This window comes from Centroberyx gerrardi, chromosome 23, assembly GCF_048128805.1.
Source record: "Centroberyx gerrardi isolate f3 chromosome 23, fCenGer3.hap1.cur.20231027, whole genome shotgun sequence".
Lineage (NCBI taxonomy): Eukaryota > Metazoa > Chordata > Actinopteri > Beryciformes > Berycidae > Centroberyx > Centroberyx gerrardi.
The window spans coordinates 5,444,476-5,459,580 of NC_136019.1; the positions used below are offsets into that span (position 1 = coordinate 5,444,476).

A 15,105-nucleotide genomic window follows, 5' to 3' on the forward strand; every position below is an offset into this window, starting at 1 on the left:
ACACACACACACACACACACACACACACACACACACACACACACACACACCCTACCTCCTCCCAGCAGTAATGTGGGTAGCTGCCACTGCAGCACGTAGTTCAGACACTGGCCCACGCCAACCGGGGTCATGTTAAAGGAGCACATGGGGTCGCCCGCCATGGTGTCGGCACCCAGCTGCATCACCACCGCCTCCGGGTTGAACAGCGCCCGCACCTCCTGCAGCACGCTGCGAAACAACCAGGCGGACGGGACATGAGCGATCATCTGATTAGTGACGGGACGATATGCTTATGTATCTCACGATGCGATTTGATACGCGATACGGGGTTCATGATTCGATAAAACCACGATACGATGTAATAAATAAAAGTTCAATGACAACAAAGTCTGACTGTGCAGAATTATGTTTATTTCTGAGCCACAAATCTTTCTAGCGATGGCATTGGCTCGCTAGAATGTAAACAATTATATATTATTATATATAATTTTGGATGGAGACTTTGTGAAATTGTGATGGTCAAGCGTCTCATTCGTGATTATTACAGTAGAATAAAACAGAGCTAATATCGCGATTCATTTTTCTGCCCCACGATATGCATATTGAATTTCGATATATCGTCCCATCTCTATACCTTTTTAGTTATTATTAGGAATTTAAAGACGTTTAAAATGTGAGTGGACTTTGGTGGTGGCTGTTGCAAGAATCCTCTGTGCCTCTAAGCTGTAAATGTATGTAGATTTGACTGTGTGTGTGTGTGTGTGTGTGTGTGTGTGTGTGTACCTGGTGAAGGTCTGGAAGTATCTGTCGTCCTTGATGCCGTCCTCCAGTGGAACGTTAACGGCGTACCAGCGGCCCTTACCCAGCCCCGTGTCACACAGGTCGCCTGTACCTACACACACACACACACACACACACACACACGCACACACACAGTCAAATCTACAGACATTTAGAGCTTACCTGATCACTGAGAATTACTCTAATTATTACTATAATTCGACCCTACAAAGGTAAACAGCAGTAACATATTTTTTGTGTTTTTCCAAGAGGTAAAATGTCATGACTCAAGTTTAGATTTCAGTTAGTTTTTTCTTTAAATAAGCCCTATAATTGCTGCTAAACAATCTATATCATCCACTTCTGTACCAAGAATACCTTTGTCAGGACAGGAGTTAATGAAGATGAAGATAAAGCAGTCATTTTTCTCATGCAGTTACTGCCCTTTAGCTTTGTCGGGCAGAATTGTATCCCAACACACTGTATCATCATGATACATTTTCATCATATCAAAACGTCTTGTCTCCTGAACTGACTGACCTGGGAAGAATCCAGGAGAGAACTTGTGGAGGGAGACGGTCATGACTTTGGATGTGAAGCTGAAGGCGTCTTCCACACCTGACAAGAGAGGAAGGGAAAAACACCAAAACGGATTGTAGATGTTGGATATTTGGGCCCTTTATGATACTTTGTGTCATTTTTATAGCAAATGTTTTTCAGCCTTTACACCAACGCTGAAAAACGTGGAAGTGTGGAAGTGTACGGTGGGTGTCTGCAGGTTTCAGAAAACCAAATTTAAGACTTTTTAAAACCTTTTTCATGCCACTTGGAAGTGAACTTAAGACCAAATTATAAACCAAAATAAGGAAACAAAGTAGGCAAAAGCAGCTTGTTTCATAGCTGATGGAAGTTCTGACACTATAAATGGGCGGAATAAGACAAAAGACAAGAGAAACTTAAGAAGGGAAGGTTTGTTTCAGTAAAGCTGATGGTCCTAATATTTGGCTACCAACGACATGTTAACCAAACTACTCAGACCTAAAATAAGGCCACATAACTTGTAAAATCCAGTTAAGTCTCTGCAATAATGTACAGTAGGTAGTCAAGTTCTCCGTCTGATCTTATCAACTGATGTTTGTCTGTGCTGTATCTGCTGTCGCGATTTGTTACGTAATTTTATTGTGTTTTTATGTTATGTGTTCAAGTTGTATTTATTGTGTTTTCATTATGCACTGGTATTGTGTGTTTCTACTGTAAACACTGTCCGCAAGCCCAACTTCCCTTAGGAGACAATACAGTTTGAATTGCTCTTGAAGTGAACTGAATTGTGTTTGTTTGTGTGTCTGTGAGTGTGTGTGTGTGTGTGTGTGTGTGTGTGTGTGTGTGTGTGTGTACCGTCTCCGTGATGCAGGTCAACGTCCACATAGAGAACTCTCTCGTACTTCTCCCTCAGTTTGAGGATCCCCAACACAGCGTCGTTCACATAACAGAAACCCGACGCCTCGTCCCTGGTGGAGAGAGAGAGAGAGAGAGAGAGAGAGAGAGAGAGATGAACTTGAAATTGTTTGAAATCTTGACCTTTACATATAGCGCCCCCATCAGGCCAATCAGTGTAATTGTTTTAATGCTGGAACACAGTGTGAAGATGCAAAATCCCTTTAAGTTTTGTCAAGATCAGTGGAAACAGCTGACGGACAGACACAGTGCTGATTTCTTTGGGTGAGGGACAATAACATACCATTAGAAAAAAAGAATTATCCAATTATCACTCCAGAAATCAGTAAAAAAAAACTTTATTTTATTTGGCTGATCATAATTGTTAAAAACTTTGTCCAACGACTTTCAGCCACATGGTCTTCATACTGTATATATATACTGAAACATGTTGGAGGCAGTTTTTAACTTATAATTATGACTAACCAAATAAAGGCTTTTTATCTGATTCTTGGGTGCCTTGGATCTCTCTTTTTCTTCCACATCACTATTAGAGAAGGGCCCCCAAATAGATCCACATTAGACCAGACTGCATTTGATAAGATTTTGTCCAAGGAAATGCCATTGGAGAGGTTTATTGTTAGTTATAACTTAATACAGAATTACATAATTGTGTATACTGTAGGTGGGGAGGTAATAGCAGTGAAAACTGAAATCAGAATAATCATTCTTATAGATTTTCTCATTGCGCCAACAAATACAAATACTTTCTGACAGTAGAAAAGACTTCATTATTACAGAAAGTCAAAAAATATTTTCTCAACAGACAGACTTGTTCTACAAACGTTTAATTATTAGAAATGTATGTAATGTATGTGTGTGTCCATCCATGCATGTGTGTGTATGTGTGAAGCGGTGGTCTCACTTCTTGGCGTGGTGCCACCCCCCCGCCCAGTTGATGGCCACCTCACACTTGTGGTCCAGCAGACACTGGGCTGCCGTCAGCGTAGCGCCCCCTACTGCCGCCGCGTAGTCGAATATCCCCTCCACCACGGGACAGTCGTAACCTGGAGGGAGAGGGAGAGATGGAGGGGGAGAGAGAGGGAGAGAGATGGAGGGAGAGAGAGAGGGAGAGAGAGAGAGAGGGAGAGATATGGAGGAAGAGAGAGAGGGAGAGAGATGGAGGGAGAGAGAGAGGGAGAGAGATGGAGGGAGAGAGAGAGGGAGAGAGATGGAGGAAGAGAGATGGAGGGAGAGAGAGAGAGAGGGAGAGAGAGAGAGAGAGGGAGAGATGGAGGAAGAGAGAGGGAGAGAGATGGAGGGAGAGAGAGAGAGAGATGGAGGAAGAGGAAGAGATGGAGAAAGTTGGGAGGACAAAAGGGAGAAAAGGAGGACGACAGTTTTTACCTCTTTTTCACCTTTTTTTACAGAAGCAATTTACATCTGTTCAGTTTCTTACGCAACGCTTATGGAGAGCCACAAAATGTGTACTCAACAGATGTGATTTAAAACATAGTGAAGTACTTAAGTCAAAACATACTGAAGTAAAAGAAGCATTACTGACTAGGGCTGAACGATTTTGAAAAAATATCTAATTGCGATTATTTTGACTGATATTGCAATTGCGATATGATTTGCGATATTAGAGGGAATGATAATTTTTACATCATTATTCTCATTTTCATTGAAAAACGTATTAAAATGATTATGGTGTGATTTTTGCGGGGATCTGTACCAAACAAAGATGTTTTCTTAAGTCTGTAGAATATGATGTGTAGGCCAGGACATCTCTGCAGCACGACAATATTTAATTTGAAATGGTATTTTGACACACATTTCGCCTTTAACAAATATTGCGCCTCCTTCGATTTGAAAATTGCAGTAGGCCATATTGCGATTTTGATAAAATTTCGATTAATTGTTCAGCCCTATTACTGACTACACAAAAAAATTTACTCAATTACAGTAACGAGAATAAATGTATTTTGTTACTTCCACTCTTGACTGTTGGACACTGAACAACTCAACTTGTGTATGAAATGCTTTGCTCAAGGACACTCCAGCGGTAGAACGGCATTAATTTTCACTCCCATCCGCAGATTTGAACCTGCAAACTTTCTCACACAAGCAGCAATTTGTCTAACCTTAAGGCCGCCTCATGCCCCTGTAGATATGGTGGAAGAAAAAGTGACGGGCAGTGAGGAAAGAAATAAACAGGAAGGATGAAGGAATGAAACGGGAAAGAGAGTCTGAGGGAAAGACAGTTAGAGGAAGGGAAAAGAGAATGATGGGGGTGAGACAAAGGAGGAGAAAGTTGGAAAAATGATAGGTGGAAATAAAGAGAAAGACGCAAGCAAGAAAGGAAGGGAGGAAGGAAAGGAGGAAAGGGGGAAGGCGAGTGGGTGCGATCGACGGGAAACAATGGAGCGTGGAGAAAAGATAAATTGAAGGGATGATGAAGGAGAGAGACGGAGAAGAGAGAGACAGAAAGATCTTAAGCCAGGAAAGGGAGGAGTGACAAGGAGGAAGGATGGGAGGACGGACGAGACGGAGGTGTGGAGGAGACAAAAGGAGGAAGCGAGAGAGGGATGAGCCGGGGAAGGGTGGAAGAGGGCGAAGGGAAGGAGGGAAGGAGAGATGGAGACGGAGGGTGAAGTTGAAGACGAGTCTAAAGTTAGAAACGTAAAGCCTGGTGAAGGATGGGCTTAACGCTGGCTGTGCTGCTCGTCCAATAACAACAAACGATGGCGGGATCCCTTCAGCATCGCCCCGCCCCATTGGTCGGGTCGAGACGGGTTCAACTCTGAGTAGAAATTTATTCGATTCAAAAAGCTCATTGCTGTCCTGACTGAAGTATACAGACGACACGAGTAGGACAGCAAAGTCGTTGGAGAATAATGTTGATTCAGGGCTATGAGTAAGAAAAATACTTCGATGTAGAGGGATTTCAGGTGGTGGCGGCCATATTTGAGGTCTTCATCTCTTGGGTAACAGTGGATAGGAACGTCTGATTTTGTTTCTAAATGTACAACTTGTTTGTCTCAACAGAATCCAACTGACGTGGCTACTTTCTGTGCTGTTTTTTAACCGGGAACTGATCATTTCAAAACCAATACATACCAGAGGTGTGACCAAGTCAACTTTGCTCGAGTCCCAAGTCAGTCTCAATTCTTGAGGCACAAGTCTCAGGTCAAGTCCTAAGTCTAAATGTAGATTACCAAGTCAAGTCCAAGTCAAGCCCATGTCTTTAATGTCAAGTCCCAAGTCACTAAATATCTAGGACTTTTCAATGCAATATGGTTTTAATAGGATAAAAACTTGGTAAGAGCATCATGAGTTTGATTTCTATAATCAGTTTCAACTTCAATAAATTCAATCATTCCATACAAATTCAGAAAACTGAATTTAAATTCAGTCGTCTGCTGGAACAAATCTCATCACTTTCAATCTGAGTCATTTACACAAACACAAGATCTCAAGTCAAGACTTTAGAAACCTTTTCAAGTCATCAGAGTACAAGTCAGAGTCGAGTCCCAAGTCAGCAGAACCCAAGTCAAGTCAAGTCTCAAGTCTTCTCTTCATGCATCAAGTCAAGTCTCAAGCTATTAAACTTGTGACACGAGTCCCCACCTCTGAGACATACATTTGAACCTGTTTGTTTTTATCTGAAAGTACCAGAAAAGTAGAAACATCAGTGCTCACTTCTTCACTTTTTGGAACATACGAAGAGTTTAATTAAAAAATGAGGCATACGTCATGTGAGAAAATGGACACTTACAGAATGAGTGACAGAAAACTATTAAACTCAAGTCTTTTGTCGACAAATTGATAGTACTATACATTGGATCCTCCGTGTTTGCGAGATATTTAACAATGACGTTGATTGAGCTTACGGTAATATTTTGGGATTGAACTCTTGATATGAGACTCTCCGATATACCTTGTGTAAAAGTAAAGTACATGAGTTTATTTTTCTGTGTGTTGTCGCTGAGTTTGCTGCATCTATAAAGAGCAAGTTCCTTAGAAAGAAAGAGATTTTACAGCAGATTCTGGACCTTGAAAGTGTGCTGTGCTCTTTAGGCAGCTGAGGCTTTTTGATTTTTGAGTCCAGTGTTATAGCGCCCTCTGCTGCCAACAAACATGCATTGCATATGAATATTAAAGGGTATTAGAGAGTATTTCCTCTCTCACCCTTCCACCTTCAGTATTTCATCATCCCCCAGGGTCTGAGTATGAAATTAGCACCCGCAAATCCGGCCTGGGGCCTTTGTCGCATGTCACCCCCATTTCTCTCCTAGTCTTCCCTGTCTCTCTCTCAACTGTGCTGTCCAGTGAAGCAGAAAAGCCATTAAAAATTATCTTGAAATTCGTCACCCGAATGGTAGCTTTTCAAGACAATAAAATTTGATTTGCATGTTCTCAAACTTTGAAACTACACATGCCCTGTTGCTCTCTTGTAATTTTAATTCTGTTGCACTCAGTAATACCTGATTCTATACATGAAATAGCACTGAAAACAAGTAGGGTGACATATTCCTAGAAAACACTTTATATTCATTATTTTGGTCGGTAAAAATTATTGTTGGCAGGTCAGTGGGCCCTTTTCACATTCTGTTTCTCAATGCTTCTGCATTGAGAAACCGGTACATTACAACTTCCTGTTGTCAGCTGTGGCCTTCACTAAATCGCTCCACAACGTGCCCAAAAATTGTAATTTGTTACATTATGTATCTAGTGCTAGTAACCATTACAATTTTGTTGTTTTTGTTGGATTGGTTTGTCAATAAGTCACAAAAATAAACTTGCCACAGGAAGTTTAGCTGTTACCATGACAATGTGAAAAGGGCCTATTACTGTAGTTTACCTGCTCTTGGAAATTGAGCCAAAAAGTTAATTTCTTACACCGGTCAGCCCCGTGTTTTTCTATTTAAATTTGTCTCAAACGAATCATAATCTCTCTGTGGTTCTTTGTCTTTGCCAGTAACTTTGACCGTTTCTCACCACTTCGATCTCTCTGCCTGCATCTGTCTCCCTCTTTTTCAATCTGGCTGATTTATCCACTGTCTACCTAAATACATATCAGTAATGAAGAGGTAGAGACACAAAGTAATCACTGATTTGTTGCTGTCACACCAACAGGCGGGGGCATAAAGCAGACAACCAATCACAGAGTAGGATTCATGTCTTACCCAGGCCGAAGTCGGTGGACTGGGGGTCGTCGTTGTCTCCGTCCTGGCTGATCTTGTGGAGATGCTCCAGGTACGCGTCTGTGTGGAACTTGGCCATTTCCTCAATAGTCGCCATGTGAGGCTTCACAATGCTGGAGAAAAGGGGAAATACAACATTGATACATGCTTTAACCACAAATATGTTTTTGTACAGTCTGTACACATAAGCAGTGGAGAGTGACTGTAACCGAGATGTTTTGGATAGCAATATACTGTCTGGTCCCTGGGAGCTATACTCAAGTCAAGTCTCAATTGCTTGAGACTTGACTTGATACACGAAGAAAATACCTGAGACTTGACTTGATGCATGAAGAAAATACCTGAGACTTGACTTGATGCATGAAGAAAATACCTGAGACTTGACTTGGGACTTGACTTGGGTGACCTGACCTGACTTGGGACTTGACTTTGATGACTTGAAAAGGTTTCTAAAGTCTTGACTTGAGATCTTGTGTTTGTGTAAATGACTCAGATTGAAAGTGATGAGATTTGTTCCAGCAGACAACTGAATTTAAATTCTGTTTTCTGAATTTGTATGGAATGATTGAATTTATTGAAGTTGAAACTGATTCTAGAAATCAAACTCATGATGCTCTTACCAAGTTTGTATCCTATTAAAACCATATTGCATTGAAAAGTCCTAGACATTTTCTTTAAGATATTAAACTGATACTGGACTCTTGATTTGTTCTGACTTGACTTGCTGTTCTACAGTTAGAGTTAGGACTTGACTTGAGACTTGAGCCTCAAGACTTGAGACTGACTTGGGACTGGAGCAAAGTTAACTTGGTCACATCTCTGCTAAAACTCATTTGTTGTAAATGTTAGGAAGTAACACTACAGGACAGGGGCTAGTGAAACGGCTTGTTTATGTATGTGAGGCCATTTCATATTTACTGCTCTCTCACAACCTTTAATGTTCTCTCTCTCTCTATCATCTTCGGTTAGTTTAAAAACTAACAATTAGCTATTTATTTACACCAACTCACCTCATGTGTTGGAGCAGTCCATAGGCTTCTATCAGTGAGTGAACCATACTCGCCTGGAAATGAATACAAAATTAGCACAGTATAAGCCACTCGTTAAAAAAAGAGGCTAAACAATGGTATCTAATCATAAAATAACCGTTAACTTGCAGCTAGCTTGCATTTGGCCACAACACACATCTCCCATTCAACTTACCCGGTTCGGGACTTTGGATAAACTGTCGCAAGTCTCAATGTATTCCGGGCTGTAAACGTACGCGACTCTCCGTTTACCGCGACTGTCATCGTCACTGTCTCCTTTGTAACTCATTTACGTTGGATAACAATAAAATATTTGACGAGAAATTTAAAGAAATTACAGTAAAAAAGAAAAAAGGTGAGAGCGGTTTGTCTTGTTTTCAAGTCGGGTGTTTCACTGTCAACATTCCCCGGGAAAGTCAGCCGACTACTAGGCTAATGTTTAGAAAACGTTACGAAAATGTAAAATTTACACTTTGTTGATTTGTTCTTCTTTTTTTCAAGTAAATTATGTCGCTTTTTGGTCATATTTAAGACGGGGAGCCGCTATATAACGGTCACACAACACCGGCAATTCGTGAATCCGGTGTTTTCCTGGCGGACAGATTTAACGGAAGGACACATTCAGAGAGCGCGAGGCATTCTGGGATTTCTTGTAGTTCTTTCACATTCTCTTTGGTAGGAGCTTTCATGAAAGTTTAAAGTGACCTAGATGAGGGTGTCCCAAACATTTTTTTAATGTCAGCAAGGTCTGTCTGTGCCAGTTTACCGTCCTTGGCAAAATAATGTGATATTTACAAACAATAACCTGGTTTATAACGACAACTCTGACTTTTGATACTATTGTAAAATTGGTTGCTTAGACGGAATTAATGTATGAACGTTTTCATTTGCACATTTTCTAGGCATACAATATCCATAATAAAGGAGAGAATTTTACCGTTTAAATTGTTTAACATTAGGCTCAGCTCATTTGAAAGATCTAATTATATTCTTGATGTCTTATGTAGAATAACACGAGTTTGCATTATATATGTATTTTTCCAATGTTACAGACTTCACTATCCTAATGTCGTACTTTCAGAAACTAGCATGTTACTAGCCATTTTAAACATAGGTGCATGATAGTAAAAGTCACAGCAAAGAGAGAGAGAGAAGTGTGTGTGACTCTTTTTCTATATTATAACCTAAATTCCCACAGAAAAAAAAATCTGGGAAAATTAGGGTTAGGTTAGGGGTCCCTGAACTACTACAGACTTGGGTCTGTAGTAGGGTAAAGGGTAAAGGGTTTGAGTGCAGTTCATGAGTCCCCCGCTAGAGGGCGCCCTACATTGAGACAGCTAAATAAATGCCATTATTTTAATCGTTACCCCCTTGAATGTTATACAATGTCACCAGGTAATTCACTGCTGAAAAAAGGCGATATTTTGTCATGCAAACAATCGGTTTTACATTTGTCGCCCGGTAGTTTTCAACTGTTTTTGTTTTAGTTTGCTTCCTGGTTGTGTTTCTACAGTATCGCTTCTTCCTAAGTGGCTGTTGTCTGCAAAGCACTTCGATGTCATTATTAGGTTTATGGTTGTTTATGAATGTTTATTGACTTCGTAACATCTAAGCTTAGTACTTTCCACGTTTTCTAATTTTTTCTAATTTCAAACTGTACTGTTGCTGCTGCTGTTTCGCTTGACATTAGTGGGTTACACCAGTGTCAAGCTATTCACGATAAAGAATACTACTTCCGGTTATACATTTCAAAATAAAACATTTATTGACGAGCAGGATTTGCAAATCAAAGCACCCAAGTGAAGAATTAAATAATATAGCTATTTAGGGGTCAACGTGAACCTGTAATACATGAAAACACAATTGTTATTCTCCATAAAGTCATTTTCACTGCATGGTTTCATAGCCAAAATCTATTGTTGCTCTAACTTCAGTTGAAGGATTACATGGCCCTCTATGGAAAATTCTACAACCTTTGGGTTTATGAAAAATTAGTATTTTTTTAAAACCAAGTAGGTAAACTCAAAAATGCATGGTCATCAAGCTGAAAACAAGGTTTTTCTTTGTTCCTCAAAAGCTGACATTTTGGATATATACGTTTTCACCCGACAACAGCGCCATGCAAGATGTCAAGATGTCATATTTACTTTACTTTTTTAATAATTTTATATTGTTTATCTTCATAATCACCCTAATTTCCCCAAGGGGATCAGTAAAGTGCAATATTAATCTTAATCTTAATATGTATAGGGTTGCCAAAAATACACACAGAAAGAATTTATCACAAAACATAGCAAGGATGACTTTCTAAAATTGACCTCCCCATGATGCACTATTTCGCCAGGAAGTAGGCTACCATGCACCAATACAATGTTTCTAGTATCTATTTTGCAGACTTACACTTCATATTTAATGTAGTGATTTTGAGCCAATGATCCAACACTTTTTTTTTGACATGTTTTACGCCTTTATTTTGAAGGAGAAATCACCTAACTTCCGGTATTGTTCTGGCTTCCTCTGGCTAACTTGACGCAGCTGTAGGTTACAACACTTGGTTGAGCTCCGTGTGCTTGCTGTCTGCCTGCTGCCGCTGTTGTTGACTGCCTCATTATTTATTGACAGGCACAACAACGTCCGCTTTCTTGTCGCTTAAAAAAAAAACCCAAAAAACTTTTCTCCTTTTCCAACTTTGGACTTACGAAAAGCACCGAAGAAATGACGTCACCTTTCAGGATTTAGCTAGCTAAAGTTTGTTTCTTTACCTCCAGCTAGCTGAACCGAGCTGAACGGACCGTTGGACCTGTCGCCATGAGAAGCAGAAGCAACTCGGGCGTTAAACTGGACAACTATGCCCGGGTAGTGCACCAAACTATCCTGCGGTACCAGGTGAGCGTCGTCTGGCTTCGTACATACTTATTTTATATACTAAACTGTGTAAATGGAGGTGTAAAGGTATGCCGACTGCAAAAAGAGTGGGGTAGTTTTCCATATTTGCAGGTTATGTTGCTAAATGAGATTCAAAAAACACACATTCAATAGGTAGAGAAGTAGACTGGACTCTCTCTCACTCACTCACACACTCACACATGTACTCTCTCTCTCTCTCTTACACACACACACACACACACACGCGCACACACACGTCATTGTGTAGGAGTATTGAAACTCATTAAAAGCGAAGGAGTGTTTTGTGGCTTTGTGGCGAAATGGCTGCATTCTGCACTGGGACATGACACACACACACACACACACACACACACACACACACACACACTCTCTCACGCTCCTAGTTAACTCATTACACTACAGAAAAGCCATGCCTGCCTTTTGCAATGGGTTAGAGTTTATTTCCTGGCTGACCAGAGAGACAATCCTGTGGGTCAGATGACACACACACACACACACACACACACACACAACCCCTTATACCATCTATCATCCTGTCAGTGCAGCAGTGACACACACACACTCCCCTGCCTCACATCTTATGCCAGCAGTTGCAGGAAACCCAGCTGTCTGGGATCGCCCAACTTCCTTTCCCCTTCTCTGTTTTCCTCGAATACCAAGCGGACGAGGTGAAAGCCAACGCTGAGGAGAAAGTCCCTCTCTCTCCATCTCTCTGTCAGCAGCAGCAGGAGGAGGCAGGGAGGTTTTAAACACGACTCAAACACTGATTGTCCTGTGCAAATAGCTTGTTTCAACAGTGTTCTTGATAGGAGTGGAGTGATCCGCCTTATCTGAAGGTGTTTTCACGTAATTCAAGATAAAACAAGTGAAACTGCATTGGGGGAAAAAAAAAAGTGAACTTATCTCACCCCACTGGCAGATTTTTTCACTTGTTTTAAGAAAAAATAAGGTTGTAAGACTCAATGCGAGACTAAATGAATTTTGCAGTCAGTGCTTTACCATTGTAATTCATTCTACCTCAAACTAGGTCAGAGGTCACTGCGACTCTAGAAACCTCATGAAAAACGGCCAGTTTGGTCCTTTGTTGACGCTCCAAAATTGAACCACATGCGGAGCAGCTGCGTCAAGGAGGTTTGATGTGTCGCTTTACACTTACTGTGCATCTTGGGGTCAGTGAAAACGATTGGACCCTGTTGCTGCATTTCTATATTTACTTTGTATATTTACAAAGGGAAGTCCACTCTCTTCTCTACCTGCTTAATCCTTTTCAAGGCAGTGGGGCGCTGGAGCCTATCCCAGCATGCATTGGGAGGAAGGTCTGGGAAACACTGTGGAAAGGTTGCCAGTCCATCACACAAGTCTCAAATCTAAGCACTCAAATGTACAAATTTCATTGGCTGATTAAGTGCATTAGACGGACTGGGTTGCGATATTTTCATGCACTGTGTTTTGCCAATCCATGTCATCCATCAACCCATGGGATATTGTCACAATCACAAATCACAAATGCTCATGTGAACGCCGCCTTAGAGTCCAATCCACCTGATTTGCATCACGTCTTTGGGCTGTGGCAGGAAACTGGAGCACCCACAGGAAACCCAAGCAAACACAGGGAGAACATGCAAACTCCTGGTCCTTCTTGTAGTAGTTCTGTTCTTAATTTAGGAAGTTGTAAAGAGAGTAGGGGAGATACAGGAAGGGAAGCTCTATAGTGGAAGTTGATCCTGAACCAGTTGGGGCCACATGTGGGTCCAAAGCCCTCTGTCTTTGCGATTTTGTTGAACCTAGAAACTTAAAGATGGAATATGGAGATGGAGAAAACCACTTCACAGTCAAAGTTTGAATTCTTCCCAAATGGCCGCTAGCCCAACTGTGAGGCAGATGCATTTGTGTCCAGCTCAGTGCTCAGATGGATCACTGCACTAATCAACGAGGCAGAGAGCAGCCGCTCACTGCAGCCACAGCCATCTACGGTAAAGTTGATGAAGGGTGAAATAAATCTATTGACGGTAAATCTATATATTCTTGGTGATTGGTCAGTTTGGGCCAATATATCTGTTGCCTTCAGAAACAGCCGCAGGCCTGTATTGTGTTGCATTTCTGCAACTGAATTCCCTCAGTAAAAACAGTTCAGAGTACCATAAACACATGAAACACCCTTGTTACCATTGGCCCAGAGGAGGAACGCTGCCTTAGCTGATAGTTATTTTTTTGTTTTTTTGAGATATCAAGTTTTTTATGTCATTATCTCGAGATAACACATTTTCTTTTCCCAGTATAATAGGAAAATCATCTCATTATCTCAGGAAAACAAAGAAAATGTACTCTTGTCACAGGAAAAAGGCGTAAATACACTATGAGTATATGTCCTCAACTGGCTTCCGTAGTTCAGACTTGAAAAGCAATGAAGAAAAACAAATCCAAGCCTCTCTTCTCTTAGAAAAAAAAGTTCAAAAGCCTCTATTTTAGTGGCTAATGCATGGCATTACAGATTAAAAGTGGCACTGATGCGAAGAGTGCCTTGGATTTGGACTTGTGATGTTCCGCCTTTACAAATCCTTAACAAGTCTTCTCTCAGTCTCAGTGTGCTTGTGCAAGGAACCACTTTGTGTGACATTTCTCTCTTTCAGTGTTGAAACGTAGCTTGATGTTGAAACAACCGACTGCCATGGTGTTGGTTTGTCATCACCAATACAATAAGCTGTAATAAAACAGCGATTTGTACCTGTAATGTTAATAATAAATTGCTCTTCATGCCCAACAATGATTATAGCTAGGAAAAAACTATAATTGTATACACAGATGGAAATAGTGCTATCCTCCTACTATCCTAGTAGTTTATTGTCTATTATCTAGTGCACATTTGCCAGAATTTGAATGGAGATTAATGGAGACAGTATGGCTACTGATGGGTTAATTCCCAAACTCCTTATGTTAGAAATGTTTGGACTACATTTCTATCAAGATGCTTGCTATCAGGAAGTCAGTGTTACTTCAACACAGACTGGGAAATTCCCTCCAGCCAAATGGTGGTAAATTTTCAGTATAAACTATCATGCAGAAGGCTTTTTTGTTGTCTTGACTGGTAGAGAACTGAATCGGGTGGTTAGTTTTTGGATACATCGTCCATTGAGGCCTTTATAGAAATATTCCCCGTACTGATTTTCCTGTACTGGGCTGTTGGTATAAGATTGTTCTCGTACAATTAATTGAGAAAGTGGTACAAACATTATGCGCTTTTGTATCGAAGAAAACGCGGAGGCCAAAATGGCACCATAGCTGCATTTTCACATCCCACTTCCTTCCTTACTGACACGATTTATGCCTCTAGAGATTTGGTGAAAGACTGAGTTCCTCGTCTGTCCTGCGGTGAGAGATTAAACTATTGACTGTCTCCAGTACAGATTAACTGTCTCGCAGACCCACAGCTCATGTGATTTGATGAAAGAGCTGTGATGGCCTTCAGCTGTTTGGGTTTTTCTGAGAGGCTGCACTGTTAACCTCTGTTAACGTAGTAGGGCTGCACCATTATGGCAAGAATGATAATCCTGATTATTTTGCTAAATATTGTGATCACAATTATTTATCTCGGTTTCAGGAAACAAAATTATTTTATTGCACTTTTGTACCTTAACATATACAGTATTTTCACATGTTCAGTATTTTCACTATACAGTATTTTCTCATGTACAGTGTTTTCACTGCACTTTTGTACCATAACATATACAGTGTTTTCACACATATACAGT

At 40.8% G+C, this 15,105-nt stretch overlaps 2 protein-coding genes across 3 annotated transcripts in view; one reads left to right on the plus strand and one right to left on the minus strand.

The window, feature by feature from the left end:
* hdac8 (histone deacetylase 8) overlaps positions 1 to 8,831 on the minus strand; it is a 30,381-nt gene extending 21,550 nt beyond the window's left edge. The window contains exons 1-8 of the mRNA XM_071902503.2: positions 8,625 to 8,831; positions 8,432 to 8,484; positions 7,404 to 7,534; positions 3,140 to 3,281; positions 2,176 to 2,288; positions 1,321 to 1,398; positions 784 to 892; positions 56 to 228 (exon numbers count right to left, since the gene is read on the minus strand). Coding sequence (XP_071758604.1) covers positions 56 to 228; positions 784 to 892; positions 1,321 to 1,398; positions 2,176 to 2,288; positions 3,140 to 3,281; positions 7,404 to 7,534; positions 8,432 to 8,484; positions 8,625 to 8,738 — 913 coding nt within the window. The 5' untranslated portion in view covers positions 8,739 to 8,831. The remainder of the gene's footprint in view (positions 1 to 55; positions 229 to 783; positions 893 to 1,320; positions 1,399 to 2,175; positions 2,289 to 3,139; positions 3,282 to 7,403; positions 7,535 to 8,431; positions 8,485 to 8,624) is intronic.
* Positions 8,832 to 11,071: 2,240 nt separating this feature from the next.
* The window catches only part of phka1a (phosphorylase kinase, alpha 1a (muscle)), a 32,433-nt gene continuing 28,399 nt past the window's right edge, over positions 11,072 to 15,105 (plus strand). For both annotated transcript variants that reach the window (XM_078291576.1, XM_078291575.1), the window contains exon 1: positions 11,072 to 11,335. In XM_078291576.1, the coding sequence (XP_078147702.1) occupies positions 11,258 to 11,335 (78 nt within the window). In that variant the 5' untranslated portion in view covers positions 11,072 to 11,257. The remainder of the gene's footprint in view (positions 11,336 to 15,105) is intronic.